The 24142-nt window shown below is 50.3% G+C and overlaps 1 protein-coding gene across 2 annotated transcripts in view; it reads right to left on the minus strand.

Moving 5' to 3' along the window:
- OSBP (oxysterol binding protein) overlaps positions 1-24142 on the minus strand; it is a 66729-nt gene that overhangs the window by 40608 nt on the left and 1979 nt on the right. For both annotated transcript variants that reach the window (XM_066586915.1, XM_066586916.1), the window contains exons 2-3: positions 1260-1468; positions 934-1184 (exon numbers count right to left, since the gene is read on the minus strand). In XM_066586915.1, the coding sequence (XP_066443012.1) occupies positions 934-1184; positions 1260-1468 (460 nt within the window). The remainder of the gene's footprint in view (positions 1-933; positions 1185-1259; positions 1469-24142) is intronic.

The raw sequence follows: 24142 nt of genomic DNA on the forward strand, positions 1-24142 counted from the left end.
TAATAACCATGTATAGATATATCAGGGGTCAGTAGAGAGATCTCTCCCATCATCTATTATACCTGGACTGTAACAAGGGGGCGCTCTAATAACTATGTATAGATATATCAGGGGGTCAGTACAGAGATCTCTCCCATCATCTATTATACCCAGGACTGTAACAAGGGGGCGCTCTAATAACTATGTATAATATATCAGGGGTCAGTACAGAGATCTCTACTAGGATCTATTATACCCAGGACCGTAACAAGAGGGCGCCCTCTAGGTCTAGAGGAAAGAAGGTTTCCATACAACATAGAAGAGGCTTCTTTACTGTAAGAGCATTGAGACTATGGAACTCTCTCCTGAGGACGTGGTGATGGTGATAGAAGAGTATAAGAATCTCCTGGACGTCTTTCTTGAGTGTTACAATATCACAGGTTATATCACCGATGCCTCAGTGTCAGAGTCGGTGATCCGGGGATTATTCCGATTGCAAACTTGGGAGTCGGGATGGCATTTCTGCCCCTTCAATGAGGAAAATTGACTTGTACTTCATTAGGTTTTTTTACCTTCCTCTGGATCAACATTGTTGGTGGGGCTAATAGGCTGGAGTACCGTAGATGGACATAGTATGTTAGGTTGAAAAAAAGACCTATGTTATAAAGTGAAGGGGCTCCACCTATTAAAGTTTACATTGACTAATGGGAAGAAGATCCTGAATCTGCTGAGGCATTTAAACCGTAAGCGCTGGGTGTTGATGTATCACCAGTTGCCTCCACGGTGCGCCATACAAGTTGTATTCTTCTACATTAGGACTTTCTCAATTTAAATCTAAACCAATTACATCCCCTTAATAGGAAGTCTGGAGGCCCCTCAGCTCCTGAGACACGGCTCCCGTGGGCTGGAAAGTCGGCATCACCAAGAATGCTTCTCTTGCGGCTCCACACTCACATTTATCATCGCATTGGAGGTGATCCTGAAGAGCGTTGCTCTCTCGTTGACCTGCTTGATCTTTTCGGAGCTGTCTTGGGGGAGGCGCAGACTCTCTAACTCGCTCAGAGAGCGCTGCAGGGCAGTCCCATGTTTAGCGATGAGATCATTGCACGTGCCCAAATCTTCTACCTTTCCTGAGAGAGCACGGAGGGTGTTGTGAACCTCTGCTTTATCCGTCTGAGAGGTGGAATCCTCGTCTCCAGAGTCATCTGAGGGGGACAATCATCACAATCAGCAGCAGCAATAAGTCAAGCATTTGGCCTCCGGCAGCCTTAAGTTCTTACCTGATTCCGCCTGCATCTTGACGGCCCGGGCCTTTGCCAGCTCCAGAGCTGTAATCCATCGCTGGCGCTCCACTTCGGAGCTTGCTTTCAGGTGATATGTTTGGGCTCCCCCATTAGAAATCACAAAGTTACAGGAATCCTCCACCGAGATGTTGGCCGTCGCCAGGTTGATTGTGCCACGACAGGTGTGCCGCATCTCTGCCTTCGATCTAGAGGGGCACAGAAAAAAAGGAAAACAAGATGTTGAAGAAATTGTTTACAAGTTAAAAGGGAATCCGTCAGCTGGAACATCTCGTCCAAACTGCAGACGTCCCATTACAGATCAGCCGGAGCAGAGCAGACGGATAGTTTATGGCGAAACATTCAGTAGAACTTGTAATGTATTCATTTATATCTTCGCACAGTCTGAGCTGAACAGTCCAGTGGGCGGAGCTGTCAGTGATTGACAGCTGTGTATGACTGTGTATAAAGATAGCTCCGCCCACTGGACTGTTCAGCTCAGACTGTGCAGAGATATAAATGAATACACTACAAGTTCTACTGAATCTTTCCCCATAAACTATATATCAGTCCGCCCGGCTTCGCCGCTTCTATAACATCATGCCGGTAGTTTGGACAGGGTGTTCCAGCTGACAGATGTACACTAAAACCTAAGAGATGTCTGGAGTCATTCAACAGGAGATTTGTCAGACACGGTTATCGACACATTTTTCAGACAGTCTTGTAGAAATACTGCAGAATACACAGGGATTAAAGGGGTATTCAAGATGGCGGAGGAAATTTCAAGGTTTCACCCATCCACTGTTGAGGGCCCAACTCCCAAAGATTCCGAAAAGGGGAGTCTCATTTCCCTCGTCCTCCTCACTTCCTGGTTTATGAATGGAGGACAGATCGTCCAAATGCACCGTCACTCCATTCAGTGCCGATGGGACTGCCAGAGACTGCCAAGTATAGCACTAGTCCATCTCCGACTGTCCCATTGTCACGGAATGGAGCAGCAATGCACTTTCACAAACCACAGTGGCATGCAGCTGCTGCCGTGGTTATTTCACTTACGTGGCCATATGATGCTGCCAGAGAACAGCATCCATGCAGCTATTAGTCAATTCACTTCCTAAACCGCAGTGAGCGCAAACAGATGTGGTGTCGATCACATTAGTGTCTCCACACCTCTAGCTAGTGAATGCCTGCGACGGCTGGGCTTGGCAATATTGCTGTCCAGACAGGGTAGAGGGACGAGGCACCTCCCACAGCCAACAGTCCTACAGACACGAGGTGATAGGTGCGTTTTCCTTGGGCACCAATATTCACACATTTAAAGAATGTTATGCTGTCAGTCCACCACCAGGACTGACATGCTGCCGTTTTTTTTCATTTATTTGATTTCAGTTTGTTTTCTAAAGCTCTGACTTAGGGACCACTCTATCGAGGGACTAATATAGGTCTTAGAAACTTTATCTAATGATTTCTTTGAGCCAATATTGCTTAGCAACTGAGAACTTTTAGATAGCTATCTTGGCAGTATTAACTGAGAACTTCTAGATAGCTATCTTGGTACATTACGATCTGACGGCAAAAAAACTTTTTTTGTACCATGGAATATCATCCCGGTCAAACTTGATCTAAAAGAGTAGGTTTGTTCTTGAAGCATACCCTACTCCTAATCATTGCCATCGTAGGAACTGGGTCTTTATAGATCTGTCAGGCGACATTTACCACCTGGTAACAACTATATAATTATTAGGATGGTTGTAGTCACCTGAACTGACAGATCTACACTAATTCACTCCTCTGTATCCAACGTTTTATCCATTCCATCCAACTTTGGATACTTTCAGGCTTCATTATTTATCATCTTTCTTAGCCACCATCCAGTACATCACTGGAGCCAGCATATCGAAACCCCTGAAGAACCCGATGTGTGGGGGAAACGCGTAGGGTTACGCTTGTAACATTCAGTTTTCTTGCACATGTCATTTTTTGATTAGAATGACGTGTGCGCTATAAACTTGGACTATTGTGTCAATTTTCTTTTAAAGACCGATAATACGAAATAGTTGAGTAACAATTTCACTCAGCCTGGTTGGTCCTACTTTTGTCTACGGACAGTGGCATAGATTCCAATTTACCGGTTTTTATCGGATTTGATATACGTGTGTATGTTCTTCCCCTTTTGTCTTTTTAGTTATTGTCAATTAAAAGTTATATTTTAATATCTTTAGCCTAAGGGTCCACGTAGTAATTTTTTTTTTTTTTTACCATCAGAATGAATGGAGCGTTGGCCGACCGTGCACGAGGTGGGGGGGTGGGGGGGGGGGGGGGGATGAAATTTGCAGATTTTCTCCTCAAACCAAACCTCAACACTGCATGCCATATGACATGGCGCTTGGTCATGTCGGTGGAGACACGGAGCTGTATCAGAGTATTACCACAGGGGAGGTGATGCCACGTTGTCCAGAATGACTCTCTACCAGTTGGTTTCGAGGGTGGGCTTCACTATAACCAATGGCCCTAGTCCTTCTCAGCAGAACCCCTTCCCCCCACAGCAGAACCTCCTCCTAACTACACTGTTGGGACGACGCAGTCATGTAGAAACAGTTTTCCAGGCAACGCCCATACTCAAATGGGGTCATCTGATCGGAAGATGGTGTCCTGTGATTCAGCCGTCCACAACACTTGTTTCCACTCACTTACGGTCCGTCGCTCCAAGCCCCATCGCAGGTGCCGCTGTGCATTCAGTGCTGTGATGTGCAGCCGCTCATCCATGGTAACCCTTCACATGCCGTTCCCTGTGGATGGTTCTGGTGTTAATGGATGTTCCAATGTCCTGTGAGACCTCCTGAGCGAGGGCAGACGGTGTGTGTGAGGTCTTCACAGCTCTGTGGAGTCGGCAGCAATTCAAGGATTGCTTATTGGGCCTATAAAATGTTGTGTATGGACACCTAACCCAGGTGAGCAGAACAGGACTCCTCATTGTATTACGTATCTGGGAAATCTTCACGTGGCACCTGTCTTTTATTTCCATGTAGCTCAGTAGTGTGCATGGCCCCCACGTGCCTATATGGATTCTTGGCCATGTCTGAGCATGCGCCAGATAAGATGGCGAATTGTAGCTTAGGAGATCTCCTAGACCTGGATCAGTGGATGCTCCGAAATAGAACGTGCCACAGGTTCGTAGTTGAATTTAGGTTTGGGGAACATGAGGGATAGTCAATGGCATCAATGTTTTCATCATCCATGAACTGGCTATGCACTCTGGCCACGTGAGGCGGAGCACTGTCCTGCATCAGGAGAAACCCGGGGTCCACTGCACCAGCATACAGTCATTGACTCACCACCGAACCAGTCATGTTAGATGATGTTGCAGGCAGCATCTCCAGACTCTTCTCCATCTTGTCACATGTGCTCATTGCGATCCTGCTCTCACCTGTGATAACAGGGCACCATTGTGCCAATGCTTGTGTTCTCTGGCCAATCACACTAATGGATGCCAGGCTCTCATGTTTGCTCAGACACACGGCAACCAGTATGCTACTGAAGGTGGTTTTGTAGGCCTCTTGCAGCGCTCCTTCTGTTCCTCGCGCACAGGAGTATATACCGGTACGGATGCTCGGTTCGTGCCCTTCTACTACCCCATCAAAGTCTCTTCAGGTAACCGTGTCCTGTATCTGCCCCATGCTCTTGAGATTGTCGGATAACACAGCAAACCTTCTTGTGATGGCATGTATGGTTATGCCAACCTGGAGGAGCAGGACTACCGGTCTTCCTAGAGCATCTGTTGTCACCTTCACTTGCACCAAAAGCAGATGAAATTGACTGACAATTGCTTCTGCTTTCTAACTGGACAAACTGATATCCCTGAAGTTCAAATGACTTGAGGACTTGGGGGTCACTGTCCCTGAAGTTCGAGGACTTGGGGGGGTCACTGTCCCTGAAGTTCGAGGACTTGGGGGGGTCACTGTCCCTGAAGTTCGAGGACTGGGGGGGGGGGTCACTGTCCCTGAAGTTCAAGGACTGGGGGGGGGGGGGGTCACTGTCCCTGAAGTTCAAGGACTGGGGGGGGGGTCACTGTCCCTGAAGTTCAAGGACTTGGGGGGGGGGGGGTGTCACTGTCCCTGAAGTTCAAGGACTTGGGGGGGGGGGTGTCACTGTCCCTGAAGTTCGAGGACTTGGGGGGGGGGGGGGTGTCACTGTCCCTGAAGTTCGAGGACTTGGGGGGGGGGGGTGTCACTGTCCCTGAAGTTCGAGGACTTGGGGGGGGGGGGGGTCACTGTCCCTGAAGTTCGAGGACTTGGGGGGGGGGGGGTCACTGTCCCTGAAGTTCAAGGACTTGTGGGGGGGTCACTGTCCCTGAAGTTCAAGGACTTGGGGGGGGGTCACTGTCCCTGAAGTTCGAGGACTTGGGGGGGGGGGTCACTGTCCCTGAAGTTCGAGGACTTGGGGGGGGGGGGTCACTGTCCCTGAAGTTCGAGGACTTGGGGGGGGGGGGTCACTGTCCCTGAAGTTCGAGGACTTGGGGGGGGGGGGGTCACTGTCCCTGAAGTTCGAGGACTTGGGGGGGGGGGGCACTGTCCCTGAAGTTCGAGGACTTGGGGGGGGGGGGGTCACTGTCCCTGAAGTTCGAGGACTTGGGGGGGGGGGGGGGGTCACTGTCCCTGAAGTTCGAGGACTTGGGGGGGGGGGGGGGTCACTGTCCCTGAAGTTCGAGGACTTGGGGGGGGGGGGGGTCACTGTCCCTGAAGTTCGAGGACTTGGGGGGGGGTCACTGTCCCTGAAGTTCGAGGACTTGGGGGGGGGGGGGGTCACTGTCCCTAAAGTTCGAGGACTTGGGGGGGGGGTCACTGTCCCTGAAGTTCGAGGACTTGGGGGGGGGGGGGGGTCACTGTCCCTGAAGTTCGAGGACTTGGGGGTCACTGTCCCTGAAGTTCGAGGACTTGGGGGTCACTGTCCCTGAAGTTCGAGGACTTGGGGGTCACTGTCCCTGAAGTTCGAGGACTTGGGGGTCACTGTCCCTGAAGTTCGAGGACTTGGGGGTCACTGTCCCTGAAGTTCGAGGACTTGGGGGTCACTGTCCCTGAAGTTCGAGGACTTGGGGGTCCCTGTCCCTGAAGTTCGAGGACTTGGGGGTCCCTGTCCCTGAAGTTCGAGGACTTGGGGGTCACTGTCCCTGAAGTTCGAGGACTTGGGGGTCACTGTCCCTGAAGTTCGAGGACTTGGGGGTCACTGTCCCTGAAGTTCGAGGACTTGGGGGTCACACTGCAATGCCTATGCTTTCCCGCCATTTATATGTAAATATTATACTCAAAAACTACATACATATCTATATACACTGGACTCCACGGGACGGAGCCGCATAGTCCAGCAGTGTTTTTTCTTCTTTTGTGTTATACTTACAGATGCAAAAAAATAGTAAGTGAACCCTTTCAAATTACAGCATTCCTGCATAAAATGTGGCCTGTGTTATTAAAATCACAATAGAGAAACACAAACGGACTAAAATACAAATTTGTGTACTCTTCAAGTCTTCTATTTAGCATATTGAGTAAAAATTCCCAGTGCAGACAGAAAAAGTAAGTGGACCCTTAAATTCAATAACCTGTAGATATCCCTAAAAGGGGTTGTCCCGCGGCAAAATGCAAATTTTTTTTTTTTTTTACTTACCCCCGCATTCTGCCGTTAAAATCAATTCCGTTAGTTATTTTTTTAAAAATCACTTACCTGCATCCCCGTTCCGCGCAGCATCTTCTTTTCTTTTAAAGATGGCCGCCGGTCCTTTCCCTATGATGCACCGCGGTTTTCTCGAATGGTGCACCGCGGGTCTTCTCCCATGGTGCACCATGGATTGTCTTCTCCTTCCTTGCGTTCCACTGCCGATACAGCCACCTAATTGGCTGATCGGCACCACGTGACGGAGCGGAGCTACGATGACGACGCGCAAACCAGCTCTCCGGCGCGAGCACACAGCAGAAGACCGGACTGCGCAAGCGCGTCTAAAAAAGCCAGAAGACACCGAAATTAGACGGAGCCATGGAGACGGGGACACCAGCAACGGAGCAGGTAAGTGTATAACTTCTGTATGGCTCATATTTAATGCACGATGTATATTACAAAGTGCATTAATATGGCCATACAGAAGTGTATAACCCCACTTGCTGCCGCGAGACAACCCCTTTAAGCAACAATCACCTGGCAACTGGGGAATAAAAAAAAAAAAGAAGAAATTGCTATTCTTCCCTGCAAATATGTTTCAGATTATCAGTATTTCTGGGATGCTTTGCATGCATAACCTTCTCCTTTGGGTCATACTACAGCCATTCCAAACCCCCAAATGCTCTTTTTCATCCATTCCTTAGTTAACATCAAAAGTTTTGATAAACCTTAAGATTCATTGTCCCGTTAATTATTGTAAGCGGTTCCGAACCCCAATGCTCCCTCCGCCAGGCCTCACAGTTGGCATGAGATTTTCATTTTGGGGAGCAGTATTTTTTCCCACCACACATCTCTGCTAAATATTCCCACCTCTGCCTCTTCTATTCTCCCAGAAGCATTGTGGGATATACTGGTTATTTGGGGTTGGTTGCCCTTTTCTTTCCAAACCTACTAGAAGTATTTTCCATCCATTAAAATTAAACTCAAATTGTTGTAAGATCCATACGAAGATGAAATATTTCATCACTTTACAAGTCTGTAATAAGAGGTGCAAGCGACTCCCTTCACCGTCTGCTGGAACCACAGCAAATCTTAGGATGTCCGCCAAGACTTCACAACAGAAAACCTGAGCGCACGCATTTATATCTACAACTTGATGAAGCGGTGGATGTAACAGATACAGATACTTAGGGCCAATCGCATCTGGTTGTGTATGTCTCCAGAGTCCATCTGAGCAGGTTAGGGGAGAAGCCCCCAGAGCGAGCCGCAGCATCCCATTGTTGAAGCAGACGGTCTCCATCTGAATCCGGTTTGGGGAGAAGCCCCCAGAGCGAGCCGCAGCATCCCGTTGTTGAAGCAGACGGTCTCCATCTGAATCCGGTTTGGGGAGAAGCCCCCAGAGCGAGCCGCAGCATCCCGTTGTTGAAGCAGACGGTCTCCATCTGAATCCGGTTTGGGGAGAAGCCCTCAGAACGAGCCGCAGCATCCCGTTGCTGAAACAGACGGTCTCCATCTGAGCAGGTTTGGGGAGAAGCCCCCAGAGCGAGCCACAGCGTCCCGTTGCTGAAGCAGATGGTCTCCATCTGAGCAGGTTTGGGGAGAAGCCCCCAGAGCGAGCCACAGCATCCCATTGCTGAAGCAGATGGTCTCCATCTTAGCAGGTTCTGACCGGCATTGTTCCCGGAGAGGAGAAGTAGTCCACTATAATATTCTTCAGAGCACGAGAGCCAGGAATAAACCGTCCCAGGCTTACAGAGACCTCTGAGCATTGAAAAGCCACGGTTCTGTCAGCTTTCGTGGATTCAGATGTGACCTGGGACCTATGCGGAAACGAGACGAGAGCGGGCGCCTAGGAGTTTCTAGTGACTGTGCCGTGAGAGACGACCTGATAATGCTTCGCTCGATGGGTCACAGTGGGAGTCTATTCATTCAGAAACATTTAATCTCTAAAAACAATCCCATAAATAATCTTGCCCGTTCCACCACAGATGGAGCCTCAGCTTTGCCTTAAGTTCAGGATGGATTCTAAGCGCTTAATAAAACAGATGAACGCTTTTCAGGGTTTTTTCCCTTCTTTTCCATCATTCACTTTGCTGTAGCCCATAGCAAAGTCCACCCAGTTCTCCAGAGGTTTGGGTTCCTGAAGAGCTGGGTTGACTTTGCTGTCGGCTACAGTCTCTACCATAGGCACGGACTGCATCTTAATGGGGAGGGTGCAGCTGTGCTGGGGTGAAGATGGCTAGAAGGCTGGAGGAGTGTTTAAACTAGGGACTGGGGGGGGGGGGGGGGGGAGGGCAAAATGAGAAATAAGGAGGAAGAGTGTAGACGGTGACCTGGGGCCAAGTTTTGGGAATGGGAGACAAGCGGGTGGAAATTAGTACAGCTAGCTCTGATAGTACAGCTAATAGGACCATTAATAAGTAGCATAATGAATACAAATAACGGTATAAATTGTATGGCAACAAATGCAAGAAGTCTGATCGGTAAAGTGAGTGAGCTTGAAGCGAGAATGTCTGATGAAACTTATGACATAGTAGGAATAACGGAAACATGGCTTGATAAGTGCGATTGGGCGGTGAATTTACAGGGTCACAACCTCTTTAGAAGAGACCGTGGAAACCAGAAAGGGGGAGGGGTATGTCTGCATGTTAAATGCCGAGACTACGGGAGGGTATAGGGGCAGGAGATGAACATGTGGAATCTCTGTGGGTAAAAATACAGGAAGGGAAAAATAAAATCCTGATAGACGTTTTCTATAGACCAGCAAAAGTAACAGAAGAAATTGAAAACTTAAAACATCGCACTGCAATGAATTAGTATTGCTTGGAAAAGGCCCGTGTCTAGGTTGAAACATTTTGGCTATTTTTATGGAGGAATAAAAGCGTTATTTTTTTATTGCATGCCGGTATGCTGCCTTGGACTTTACTTCTCACGCAATGAATTACTATGAGGGAATTTAACTATCTGGATATAATATGGGAAGACGAAACCCGCAAGTCTCACAAAGGCGATAAGTTCTTGAGAACAATTAAAGAGAACTACCTTACCCAACTTGTACGGGAGCCAACAAGAGGGAGGGCCACTCTGGACTTAGTACTAACAAACCGGACAGAATCACAGGGGTGCAGGTGGAGGGGCACTTGGGAAAGAGAGACCACAATATAATTAACTTGCAGCTGTCATTCAATAAGAAACCTCATCAGGGAGCAACAAGAAAACTAAACTTTAGTAAAGCAAAATGAGATGCAGAGGGATAAAACAAACACCCTCACTAAACATCACCTGCCTATTGCAGGAGGAAGTATAGAGCGGCAAATCCGCCCTGTGTGAACCCGGCCTAAATACGCTAAGAGGTCTCTGCACAGCCAAAACAACGGGTTTGGCCGATGGTTGCTTGAGACGGTAGTTAAGAGGAGCTCTTGTGAACTATGAAAATTGGAAACTTCTTTGGGTAGAAAGCATGGATTTAGCGTTAAAGTAATTCTGTCATCCAACAGTCATAAGGTTCTTGTATGGACCGTGCCTGGACTTCACCCACTCTGCTAGCAGACATAACAGTAAGATCAATTTAATATTCGTCTCTAATGGCTGAAAAGGGGTCTCAACGAGCCTCAACAATAGTATATTAGGGTCCCATGGTAGATATGCATTTTTATGGGATGGATGAAGGCGCTGAATGGCTATAATGAATCTACGCTGACAGCCGAGTACTGAAAGAGCTACTTGAAATCTTCAATATGGACTTTTAAAAGGTGCTTTGGACAAAGTCCCTTGTTTAGGCTATCTTGAAGGAAATCTTGTATCGGAGGAATGTTGTATCTGAGGAATGTTGTATCTGAGGAATGTTGTATCTGAGGAATGTTGTATGTCAACACATCCAGTTGATCCTGTTTACACCAGGTCAACAAATGCCTCCAAATCCAGGCGTACATTGAGGAGGTGACAGCATTCCTGCTTCGTTGCGTAGTTGTAATTACCTGGTCTGACAGACATTTCCTCTTTTTTGGGATAGCCCTTTTCAGCATTCAGGCAGCTAGATGTAAAATCTTTGAATTTGGTCACTTAACTGCACCATACATTATTGATCTGGCCGGTCCGGGAAGATTAGAGGGTCTTGTTGAGCGAGGGCCTTCTGACAACTGTACCAACTCCTCTTGGGCCATAAGTGGAGCAACAAGAATCACCAGAGCCTTCTGAGGCTGGATCTTGGAATTAGTAGAAATGAGGAAAAGGCATAAGTCTCCTTGAGCTCCTGTTTATGACGTCAGAGCACCTACTGCTAATGGCTTCTCTCTTTCATTCTGGGGAAACATGTTTTTACTTTCTCGTTAGCGACCACTCTTGTGGATCCAAAGATCCGCAACTCAAAAAGTCCACCACCTGATCCTGCTTTCAGAGCTTCTGACATCGCCTCCATCTCTCTGAAGTTAGAGCATAGACATCTGATATCTCTGAAAATAAGATCTTTGTCTGGGCCCTCCGCCCAGAGCACTCGGGACTGTTTTTACCGTAACTTCGGTAGTTGGCTGCCAGGCTACATCAGATTGAGATTTCAGTCTTTGGTCTGCCAAGACAGAGAAAGCTTTACTTCAGTTGTAAGTTTTATCTTCTTAGCTAGGGAAAGGGTTAACCTCCCTAGGTAGTACTCTTGACATGCACCTGCCATGGATATACAGGATGTCACAAGTCCCAAGATTGACACGGCTTCGCATAGAGAGCAGGACTGTTTAGTTTGGGATTGCCATCCTCTATTCTGAAGGTAAAAAAGGTGCATTAGATTTCTGAGGCCACTAGACTCCCTAGAAATATCTCCCCCAGGGAAGACTCCAGATCCGATTTCTCTAGATTTAAATTCACTCCATATGTTGGAGGGAACAGGTTGCCTGTATGTGACTGAGAACATTGATATTTGAGTCCATCAACAGGAAATGGTCCAGAAAAGGCAAAGTGACTCCATTTAGTCTGAGATGAGACATAACCACTATCAATCTTCGTGAAGATTCTGGGCAGTGATATCCCAAATCAGAATGCGATAAGCCGAAAAATTCTCCATCTCCAGTTTATTTGTACCGAGAAACTTTTGATAGGCAAGATGGAGAAGATTATACGCACCTCAGGCTAGTGTAGCCATGACCAAAACTGGAGATTTTATAGTATCCATCTCCAACTTCTGGTAAGAAATTAAGTTCTTCAAATACTTCAGATTTATAGCGGTTCTAAATGAGCAGATTGGATTTCTTAAATAAGCAAGAGTAATGACCCAAACCCATCTCTCCTGGAGGAACTGGGATGAGAAGTCCAATGTCTTAAGAGATCTTTAGAGCACGTCTTGGAGCTATAAAGAAGGGTGGTTTGACAGAACTATTATTTGAGGAGGAGGAGGAGAGGCAAGCCATCTTGTATCCCTTGAGGATAGTGTTGAGGGTCCAAGGGTTTGATGTAATGGTGCGTAATTCTGCTACAAAACGAGGCAGCCTTCCTGGCGTCATTTGCGGGTTTGTTAGAATTTAGTCAAGTACCACCTGCTCTTTTCTTCTTTGGGGTAACTCTCAGATTTCTGAGATCTTGCCTGAGAAAGATGAAGTTTCTCTTTTTAAAGGTTTTCTCTCCAGGAACTTCTTAAAAGACCATCCATTTGTTGATCGGCATAGTCTCTAAGTTGGGATGAGTCCTCAAACTACTTTAGCTACCTGGACATCAGTTTTGGGCATCTCATCCCAGGCCTCTGTTTCTTCATCATTAAAAGACAGCTGATCTCTAAAAAGGGAACCTGGCATGTGGGAAAAGCTCCATAAACTAAGTAATACAAGTCTCTAGGAGAGCGCACGCGCATGACTCACAGGAGGAGCCATATGTGCCCCTGCGACCTTCACCAGTGGACACTGCGCGAATCGGGGAGCAGGCGTGTAGAAAGGATCATCCCTGCCTCCCCGTCCCATAGAGGAACAGCACCACAATTTGTGACCTGAATTCCAAAAAAAAGTTATGGCGCTGTGTGAAAAGTAAAGAAAAAGAAAAAAGTATGGAATAATCTTATATAACCATATATTATTTAGGAGAAACAGCAGAAGTGGAAAACAAGACAATTCTGCATTAAAAAAATAATAATTTAGAAATTGATAGCAGCTAGACATCTCAAGAAAGTTGTGACGGTTACCAGGGCTGGAAAAGTGAAGCTAAAGAAAAAAACAGCTGGAGGGTGAATTATCTAACAAGTCCCATGACCATGTATAAAAAGTGCATGTTAGAGAGACCGAGTCTGAGAAGCAATCACGGTCATTGTACTAGTGCAAAGACCTTAACTATCCCCCCCACCCCATCTACAGTGCAGACCAGCAACAGAGTCAAATAATATGGAGACATTCATGCGCACAAGGGACAAGGCCAACAGTCAATATTGGATGCTGGAGATCTAAAGGCCCTCAGGCGGCGCTGCATTAAAAACTCGACAAGACTGTAAGGGGGCAATAAACGGAAAAAAAAAAGCGTTTAAACTGCTAAAACAAGAAGGCAGCGAAGAAGCGCTAAAATCATACAGGGAAAAAAATATGTAAAGAAAAATATAAAAACTACAAAGGAAGAGGCAGAAAGACTGATCGCCAAAAAGAGCAAAAACAACCTGAAACTATTCTTCAACTAAATTAACAGTAGAAGGATTTGCACTGAGAGCGCTGGCCCTTTAACAAATAATGCAGGAGAAATCATAGAAGCTGATGGAGGGAAGGCAAATCTATTATATAGTTATTTCTCAAATGTATTCAACAAAAAAAAAAAAAGTTATACGAGATGCACAGGAATAAAACAAATCCCCCCCCACTAAATATAGCACATCTAACACAGGGTTCTGAGGCAACTAAGTGATGTTATAGGTAGACCACTATTACTTATATTTAGGGATACTATAAAGACCAGGGATGTACCTTTGGATTGGCGCATTGCCAATGTATTTCCAATATACAAAAAGGGGTTCAAAAGAGAGAAACTACAGGCCGGTAAGTCTCACTTCAATAGAAAAAATATTCGAGGGGTTTCTGAGAGACGCCATCCTAGAATACCTCAAGGAGAACAACAGAATAACTCCTCACCAACGTTCATGAGGGGTCGCTCATGTCAGACCAATCTGATCAGCTTCTACGATGGAGTAAGCTCTAGGCTGGACCTGGGAGAGTCTATTGATCTCGTATATCTGGACTTCTCTAAAGCGTTTGACACCGTGCCACATAATAGGCTGATATACAAAATGAGAAGCTCGGATTGGGTGAAAACGTGTGTAATTGGGTAAAGAACTGGCTCAGAGATAGAAAGCAGAGGGTGGTAATAAATGGTTCACACTCTGATTGGGCCCCCGTCACTAGTTGGGGCCACAGGGTTCAGTACTAGGCCCCATTCTGTTCAATATATTTATCAATGATCTGATGGAGGGGCTGCACAGTAAAATATTAATATTTGTAGATGATACAAAATTATACAATATAATCAATGCAACGGAGGACAATGTGCGGCTACAAACGGACCGAGATAAGCTGGGGGCTTGGGGGGGAAATGGCAAATGAAGTTCAACATCGATAAATGTAAGGTTATGCACATGGGCAGGAGAAACGGATGTCACCAATATACACTAAATGGGGTACAGCTAGAGAAAAGACCAGGGGGTACTAGTGGACTGTAGATATAACTGGAGCAATCAATGCCAGTCAGCTGCTGCAAAAGCTAATAAGGTCTTGGGGTGCAGTAAAAGAGGTATAGGGGCGAAGGATGAGAACATTATCCCCCCACTACATAAGGCACTTGTCAGGCCTCACATGGAATACTGCGTACAGTTCTGGACACCGGGGCTCAGGAAAGATGTCACAGTGCTTGAGGGGGTTCAAAGAAGGACAACTAAACTAATACATGGAATGACGGGACTGGAATACCCAGAGAGGCACCAAAACTGGGATTAACAACCCCGGAAAACAGACGGCTAAGGGGCGACCAAATAACTCTGTATAAGTACATGAGGGGACAATACAAGGATCTCTGCCAGGATCTGTTTATACCCAGGACTACGGCGGTAACGAGAGGGCATCCGCTACGTCTAGAAGAAAGCAGGTTTCATCACCAACACAGGAGGGGGTTCTTTACTGTAAGAGCAGCGAGACTGTGGAACTCGCTGCCTGAGGACGTGGTGATGGCAAAATCCATAGAGGAGTTTAAAAGGGGACTAGATGTCTTTATAGAGCGCTATGATACTACAGGATATAGACACAATGGTAGACATGTCCCTGTCCCAACTTTAAGATGTGTTGCAGCTATCAACTTTTAAAGGAGGTCATTTTTTAAAAATGAATTAGAAGACCTCCCCTCCCCCTTCTGATGCGTTATATTTAGAGATGAGCGAACGTGCTCGGCCCCGCCCCTTTTTCGCCCGAATACCGCGATTTTCGAGTACTTCCGTACTCGGGCGAAAAAATTCGGGGGGCGCGGGGGGTTGCAGCGGGGAGTGGGGGGGAGAGGGAGAGAGAGAGGGCTCCCCCCCTGTTCCCCGCTGCTACCCCCGCACCGCCGCGCCTCTCCCCGCCCCCCGAATCTTTACGCGCGAGTACTGAAGTACTCGAAAATGGCGGTACTCGGGTGCGTAAGTACTCATTACGAGTACGTTCGCTAATCTCTAGTTATATTGTAACTAGAATGTGGTTATCTGAGATTTCACAATCATTGTGCTCTTTCTTAACTTCGCATTGTACACAGCATCCCAGCCTTTTTGGAATTTGGGTTGTATTTTATGGTGCTTCTGACAGGACAAGTTCCTTTTAACACCTTAATGACGCGGCCCCCCCCCCCTTTTTTTCCCCCATTTTTGTTTTTTTTCTCCCCCTTTAAAAAAAACAAACATAACTCCTTTATTCATCCATCGCCGTCGCTGTCTGAGGGCTTGTTGCTGTTTTTTGCGGGACGAGTTGTATTTTCCAATGGTGCTATTTAATGAACCATAAAATGTACTGAAAAACTTTTAAAAGATTTTAAGTGGAGGGAAATGAAAAAAAAAGACGACATTCCGCCATCGTTCTTTGTTTTTACGGCGCACAAACGGCAACATGAATGACCTGATAACTTTATTCTCTGGTTCCGTACGATTACTGCGGCACCAAACCTGGAGGTTTTTTACACTACTATATATTTTTCAAAGACATTACATTTTTTCCAATTATTTTCTGCGCACAATAACTTTATTTTTCCGTCGATGTAGTTGTATGAGGGTTCATTTTTTGTCCTGTAGTTTCCGTTATTACCAATTTGGAAGACATACGGCTTTTTGATCGCTTTTTTTCCCCCTGGGAGACAGGGTGACTGAAAAAGTGCATTTCTGGCGTTCTTTATTTTATTTTTTTGGAATGATGTTCATCATGCGGGGTAAATAATGCACTACTTTGATAGATCGGACGCGGTGATACCAAATATGTATTTTTCTTTTATGATTTAGATTTTTTTATTATAGATATGGCAAAAGGAGGGGGATTAAACTTTTTTTTTTTCTTTACAATTAATAAAACTTTATTGATCTTTTCTTCACTTTTAAGCCCCCCTGGGGGACCACAACCAGCGATGCTTCGATCGCTCCTGCATTATGACGTAATGCTACAGCATTACATCATACTGCATTCTGACAGGCAGCCTATCAAGCCACCCCATGGGGATGGCTTGATAGGCAGCCTCCCAAGACAGCCCTGGGGCCTTTTAGAAGGCCCCCGGCTGCCATGACACCTGCACTGCTTCCCCGATCTCACCGCGGGGGACACCATATGGGATCCCCCAACATCGCTCAGGGGATTTAAATGCCGCTGTCAGAATTGACAGCGACATTTAAAGAGTTAATAGCCGCGACGGCCGCACGGCTGATTGCAGCTATTGCCTACGGGTGTCAGCTGTAGTAAACAGCTGACGCTCGCGCTGTATGCAGAGAGGTCGCCCTGCGACCTCTCTTCGTACATACCACAACACTCCAGGACGTAAATGTAAGTCCTGGAGCAGGAAGGGGTTAAACATCTTTAGAATAACCAGATTTTCCTTCTGGATGCCTTTATGTCTCTAATCAATTTCTGTACACTGGTATGAAGAGCTAACACTCCATAGCTTCAGCCCCCAAATCGAATGCTGGACAGTCTTAGGCTGCTTATCACCCTCAATGCTCAATGTCCCTCTGACAGCTTGAAACAATGTGTCAGTCAGTGTCCTCTGTGTCAAAGTACAACTTGGGCTAATGCCCACGGACGGAGTACCCTGTTGTATCACCTCTAGCTTGGATACAAGATGTGATACAGGCAGGCATGGAGGCTCTAGTACCCTGTTGTGCCGCCTCTAGCTTGGATACCAGATGTGATACAGGGGCATGGAGGCTCTAGTACCCTGTTGTATCACCTCTAGCTTGGATACAAGATGTGATACAGGCAGGCATGGAGGCTCTAGTACCCTGTTGTGCCGCCTCTAGCTTGGATACCAGATGTGATACACGGGGCATGGAGGCTCTAGTACCCTGTTGTACCTCCTCTAGCTTGGATACAAGATGTGATACACGGGGCATGGAGGCTCTAGTACCCTGTTGTACCTCCTCTAGCTTGGATACAAGATGTGATACGGGCGGGCATGGAGGCTCTAGTGCCCTGTTAGACTGCTACTAGCTTGGATACAAGATGTGATGGAGTGGGGGGGGCACATGGAGGCTCTAGTACCCTGTTGTACCTCCTCTAGCTTGGATACAAGATGTGATACCAGCATGGAGGTTCTAGTACCCTGTTGTACCACCTCTAGTTTGGATACAAGATGTGATACCAGCATGGAGGTTCTAGTACCCTGTTGTACCACCTCTAGTTTGGATACAAGATGTAATACCAGCATGGAGGTTCTAGTACCCTGTTGTACCACCTCTAGTTTGGATACAAGGTGTGATATGGGTGGTTATGGAAGCTTTAGTACCCTGTTGTATTACCTCTAGCTTGGATACAAGATGTGATATGGGTGGGTATGAAGGCTCTAGTGCCCTGTTGTACCACCTCTAGCTTGGATACAAGATGTGATGGTGGGGGGCACATGGAGGTTTTAGTACCCTGTTGGGCTGCCTCTAGCTTAAAATCATATATTCATTTCTGGAGTGCCAAGCAGGGCAGAGGACTTAATTCTTCTAATATATAGGGGACTCAGACATGGCTACAATGTGCCCCCTCAGTACTTGGCAGTTATGTTCCACTCCTCTTCACCCAAACATGGAAACTATACAAGAGCAGCTACATAGATAGCCCTGTGACCAGACGATTGGGTGGCACACAATGGCCTTGTGGCCGCATGTTGGCACCGCCCGTTATCTGAAGTTCCTTTGTACAAGTTTCAGACTTAACATTACAGCAAGTTTTTCTTCCAATAAAACTTCTCTGAATACAAACATTGTTGGAGTCATTACTAATAGAAGAGTCGGTGAGGAGAGACCGGACCCCCGGATACTGTTAGGTAAGGGGGCGCACATACCCACCGCCTTCAGTCGTAGGCTAGCCATCAGATGGCTTAAACCCAAGTCTTCTGAAGTGGGGGCCGCGGAACAAGTATATGGGGAGAACTGATCCACCCATCCCAGCTCTTATGAAACTTGCCTTCAGCTTTTCTGGGTTTACACACTAGCCTTAAAGGGGTTGTCCCGCGGCACCAAGTGGGGGTATACACTTCTGTATGGCCTGGTCCTTAAAGGGGTTGTCCCGCGGCAGCAAGTGGGGTTCAGCACTTCTGTATGGCCATAATAATGCACTTTGTAATATACATCGTGCATTAATTATGAGCCATACAGAAGTTATTCACTTACCCCCTCCGTTGCTAGCGTCCCCGTCGCCATGGATCCGTCTAATTCTGATGTCTTCTTCCTTTTTTAGACGCGCTTGCACTGTGCGGTCTTCTCCCCTTCTGCTCGGTCCAGGCACGAGCGGCATTCTGGCTCCGCCCCCTTCTACGCGTCATCGCGTAGCTCCGTCCCGTCACGTGTGCCGATTCCAGCCAATCAGGAGGCTGGAATCGGCAATGGAACGCACAGAGCCCACGGTGCACCATGGGAGAAAACCGCAGTGCATCCCTGGGAAAAAACTGCAGTGCATGCCTGGGAAAGGACCGGCGGCCATCTTGGGAGAAGATTTTTTAAAGTCCTTATTTCGTCGGATCGGTGAGTAGCAAGCGGCTTAAAAACCACTTTACTTTGCTATTTTATGCCAGGGGGGTGACAGGGGGAATGGGGTAAGGTAAAATTTTGAGGTTTGCCGCAAGACAACCCCTTTAAGGATATGGAGAAGCTAACGAGCGCGAGTTTTAGGTGGGGGCTCCTTGTCTCCCTGTTAATAGAGAGGAGAAGTCAATAAGCACTAGGTAACGACTGAGCCTAATGGGGACTTTTGTCGTGTCAGACCTGAAAGACGGCTGAGAATCCATAATGTCACACAGGCACAACAAAGCTGAATGAATCACAACAGTCCTGCCCTAAATACAGACAACCCCCCTCCCCTGCAACGTGTCCTGACTGGTGGTGGATGCATGGGGCCACGGTCCCCATAACCAGAAGTGATGCCAGACGCCTAGGATTAGTCACTTCTGGTCCGCCGCAGCCACTTCATGGAGACGATACCAAGAGGTTCCACCAGGTGGCGACCAGTTGCAGCCGTACCTGGAGCCCCCATGAGGCACAGCTCAGAGCTCCTATGCCAACATAGACCTAGCACAGTGATAATGTCGGGTAACGCAGAACACAGGAAGGAACCAGAGCCCCACATCGCCTGGTGGAACCGAATTCATACAGGATCCGGCCATGGACCCCAAACAGAGGCAAACCTCAGGGCCCAAGCCTGCTCCATAGGGCCCGGGTAGCGGCTGTGTTACATAGCTAATCTAACTTCTGGACCACTCATCCTTCAGCTGTCAGAGGGATGGACACAACCACGGTGTGCCACGTTGCCATCATGGCATCTAGTGGAGGCTTCTGGGCAATCACCATGGTATCTCCATTACTGGGTGCAGTAAAATAGCTGCCGTACAACACATCCCAGATTGTCATTTATCATGTAAGAAAAAACTAATAATTAGCATCTCCATATCCACAAAGTAATATCCGTTATTACACACGGAGAAGAGAGGCGGGCAGCCCAGGAACACAGCTACTGTTTGCCCCTCGTCTAACAACCCAAAAAGACATTTAAAAAGGTTATGAAAGAGTCGAGATCTCCCAGATCTTCCCAATATAACGCTGCACCTCAGTAAGGGGTGGGTGCTGCGCATGGCATTATAAGGCAGGGATGGCCTCCGAAGATGTCCGTGACACGGCCATGCGGAACACTGGGGTATGAAGTATCCGAGCTCCAGGGGCCCCAGTGCTTCTCTATTGGCCCCATATAATACAATGGCCAGCATTTGATAAGTTCTCATTCATCCAAAGGGGTCCGACTTCTGGGGTTTTCTCAGATGAAGTTCTTGCCATACAAATTGGTTTTGGTGACCTTGAGGGCAAGAAAATCAGGAAAGACCACCACTTGGACAAGCTCCCCCTCCGAGCCCTGCTGCATTGTGTCCCTGCGTTCCCAGTAAAGTCAGGGGGCTGAAGCTTGCAGGACCATTCCACATAAGACCCGATAGATCCGGGCCTCTGGGGGTGCTTGGACGCCCTCTTGGAGGTTGTCACTAGACATTGATGAGGACTACGCCAGAAAAGTGGGGTAACCCTCATTAGCGGAGTCTGCCTGATGCAACAACAGCGTAAACCTCCGGGGGCCGCACTACAGGTGTATACACACACACACACGAGGCCGCAAGATGAATGAGCAGATTGGTATACAGACCCCACCACCCACCGGCTATATAGAGTAGCAGCTGCTTGATACAACTAGCCTGGCGCCTTCCTGAGGACACCACCGGAGGTCACATGACAGTAACCGCGGCGCAGTAGGGTGACACCGCGGCTCTACAGCTTCCCGCCAGTAGTTAGCCAGCATTATTACACGCAGTTAGATCCTTTACAAGCCTCTGTCTCCACCTGTGAGCCCCATAAATGGTTGCAGTGCTCAGAGATGACGGGACGGCTGGCAGCCGCTTCATACACTCAACTCTTCACAAGGTCATGTGCAGCTCTCCTGTTCACCACTAGGGGGGAGCGCACTCATGTGAAGAGTGTATAGCTATGCATCGATTCCTCAGGTACCCCTCGCCCGCGTAGAGGGGAAGCCAACCCCAGGCACGGGGTACGCCCCCTCGCCCGCGTAGAGGGGAAGCCAACCCCAGGCACGGGGTACGCCCCCTCGCCCGCGTAGAGGGGAAGCCAACCCCAGGCACGGGGTACGCCCGCGTAGAGGGGAAGCCAACCCCAGGCACGGGGTACGCCCGCGTAGAGGGGAAGCCAACCCCAGGCACGGGGTACGCCCGCGTAGAGGGGAAGCCAACCCCAGGCACGGGGTACGCCCGCGTAGAGGGGAAGCCAACCCCAGGCACGGGGTACGCCCGCGTAGAGGGGAAGCCAACCCCAGGCACGGGGTACGCCCGCGTAGAGGGGAAGCCAACCCCAGGCACGGGGTACGCCCCCGTAGAGGGGAAGCCAACCCCAGGCACGGGGTACGCCCCCGTAGAGGGGAAGCCAACCCCAGGCACGGGGTACGCCCCCGTAGAGGGGAAGCCAACCCCAGGCACGGGGTACGCCCCCGTAGAGGGGAAGCCAACCCCAGGCACGGGGTACGCCCCCGTAGAGGGGAAGCCAACCCCAGGCACGGGGTACGCCCTCATAGAGGGCAGCCAACCCCAGGCACGGGGTACGCCCCCGTAGAGGGCAGCCAACCCCAGGCACGGGGTACGCCCCCGTAGAGGGCAGCCAACCCCAGGCACGGGGTACGCCCCCTCGCCCCCGTAGAGGGCAGCCAACCCCAGGCACGGGGTACGCCCCTCGCCCCCGTAGAGGGCAGCCAACCCCAGGCACGGGGTACGCCCCTCGCCCCCGTAGAGGGCAGCCAACCCCAGGCACGGGGTACGCCCCTCGCCCCCGTAGAGGGCAGCCAACCCCAGGCACGGGGTACGCCCCTCGCCCCCGTAGAGGGCAGCCAACCCCAGGCACGGGGTACGCCCCTCGCCCCCGTAGAGGGCAGCCAACCCCAGGCACGGGGTACGCCCCTCGCCCCCGTAGAGGGCAGCCAACCCCAGGCACGGGGTAGCCCCTCGCCCCCGTAGAGGGCAGCCAACCCCAGGCACGGGGTACGCCCCTCGCCCCCGTAGAGGGCAGCCAACCCCAGGCACGGGGTACGCCCCTCGCCCCCGTAGAGGGCAGCCAACCCCAGGCACGGGGTACGCCCCTCGCCCCCGTAGAGGGCAGCCAACCCCAGGCACGGGGTACGCCCCTCGCCCCCGCAGAGGGCAGCCAACCCCAGGCACGGGGTACGCCCCTCGCCCCCGCAGAGGGCAGCCAACCCCAGGCACGGGGTACGCCCCTCGCCCCCGCAGAGGGCAGCCAACCCCAGGCACGGGGTACGCCCCTCGCCCCGTAGAGGGCAGCCAACCCCAGGCACGGGGTACGCCCCTCGCCCCGTAGAGGGCAGCCAACCCCAGGCACGGGGTACGCCCCTCGCCCCGTAGAGGGCAGCCAACCCCAGGCACGGGGTACGCCCCTCGCCCCGTAGAGGGCAGCCAACCCCAGGCACGGGGTACGCCCCTCGCCCCGTAGAGGGCAGCCAACCCCAGGCACGGGGTACGCCCCTCGCCCCGTAGAGGGCAACCAACACCGTACTGGTTACGCCCCTCGCCCCGTAGAGGGCAACCAACACCGTACTGGTTACGCCCCTCGCCCCGTAGAGGGCAACCAACACCATACTGGTTACGCCCCTCACCCCGTAGAGGGCAACCAACACCGCACTGGTTACGCCCCTCGCTCCGTAGAGGGCAACCAACACCGTACTGGTTACGCCCCTCGCCCCGTAGAGGGCAACCAACACAGTACTGGTTACGCCCCCCGCCCCGTAGAGGGCAACCAACACAGTACTGGTTACGCCCCCCGCCCCGTAGAGAGCAACAAACACAGTACTGGTTACGCCCCCCGCCCCGTAGAGACCAACAAACACAGTACTGGTTACGCCCCCCGCCCCGTAGAAGGCAACCAACACAGTACTGGTTACGCCCCCCGCCCCGTAGAGGGCAACCAACACAGTACTGGTTACGCCCCCCGCCCCGTAAAGGGCAACCAACACAGTACTGGTTACGCCCCTCGCTCCGTAGAGGGCAACCAACACAGTACTGGTTACGCCCCTCGCCCCGTAGAGGGCAACGAACACCAGTGCGTGATACGCCCCTCGCCCCGTAGAGGGCAGCCAACACCAGTACGAGGTACGCCCCTCGCCCCGTAGAGGGCAGCCAACACCAGTACGAGGTACGCCCCTCGCCCCGTAGAGGGCAGCCAACACCAGTACGAGGTACGCCCCTCGCCCCGTAGAGGGCAGCCAACACCAGTACGAGGTACGCCCCTCGCCCCGTAGAGGGCAGCCAACACCAGTACGAGGTACGCCCCTCGCCCCGTAGAGGGCAGCCAACACCAGTACGAGGTACGCCCCTCGCCCCGTAGAGGGCAGCCAACACCAGTACGAGGTACGACCCTCGCCCCGTAGAGGGCAGCCAACACCAGTACGAGGTACGCCCCTCGCCCCGTAGAGGGCAGCCAACACCAGTACGAGGTACGCCCCTCGCCCCGTAGAGGGCAGCCAACACCAGTACGAGGTACGCCCCTCGCCCCGTAGAGGGCAGCCAACACCAGTACGAGGTACGCCCCTCGCCCCGTAGAGGGCAGCCAACACCAGTACGAGGTACGCCCCTCGCCCCGTAGAGGGCAGCCAACACCAGTACGAGGTACCCCCCTCGCCCCCTAGAGGGCAGCCAACACCAGTACGAGGTACGCCCCTCGCCCCCTAGAGGGCAGCCAACACCAGTACGAGGTACGTCCCTCGCCCCCTAGAGGGCAGCCAACACCAGTACGAGGTACGCCCCTCGCCCCCTAGAGGGCAGCCAACACCAGTACGAGGTACGCCCCTCGCCCCCTAGAGGGCAGCCAACAGAAGTACAAGGTACGCCCCTCGCCCCCTAGAGGGCAGCCAACAGAAGTACAAGGTACGCCCCTCGCCCCGTAGAGGGTAGCCAACACAGTACGGGTTATGCCCCTCGCCCCGTAGAGGGCAACCAACACCACTGCGGTGTAGGCCCCCCCCCGGTAG

This window comes from Eleutherodactylus coqui, chromosome 13 (genome assembly GCF_035609145.1).
Source record: "Eleutherodactylus coqui strain aEleCoq1 chromosome 13, aEleCoq1.hap1, whole genome shotgun sequence".
Taxonomy (NCBI): Eukaryota; Metazoa; Chordata; class Amphibia; order Anura; family Eleutherodactylidae; genus Eleutherodactylus; species Eleutherodactylus coqui.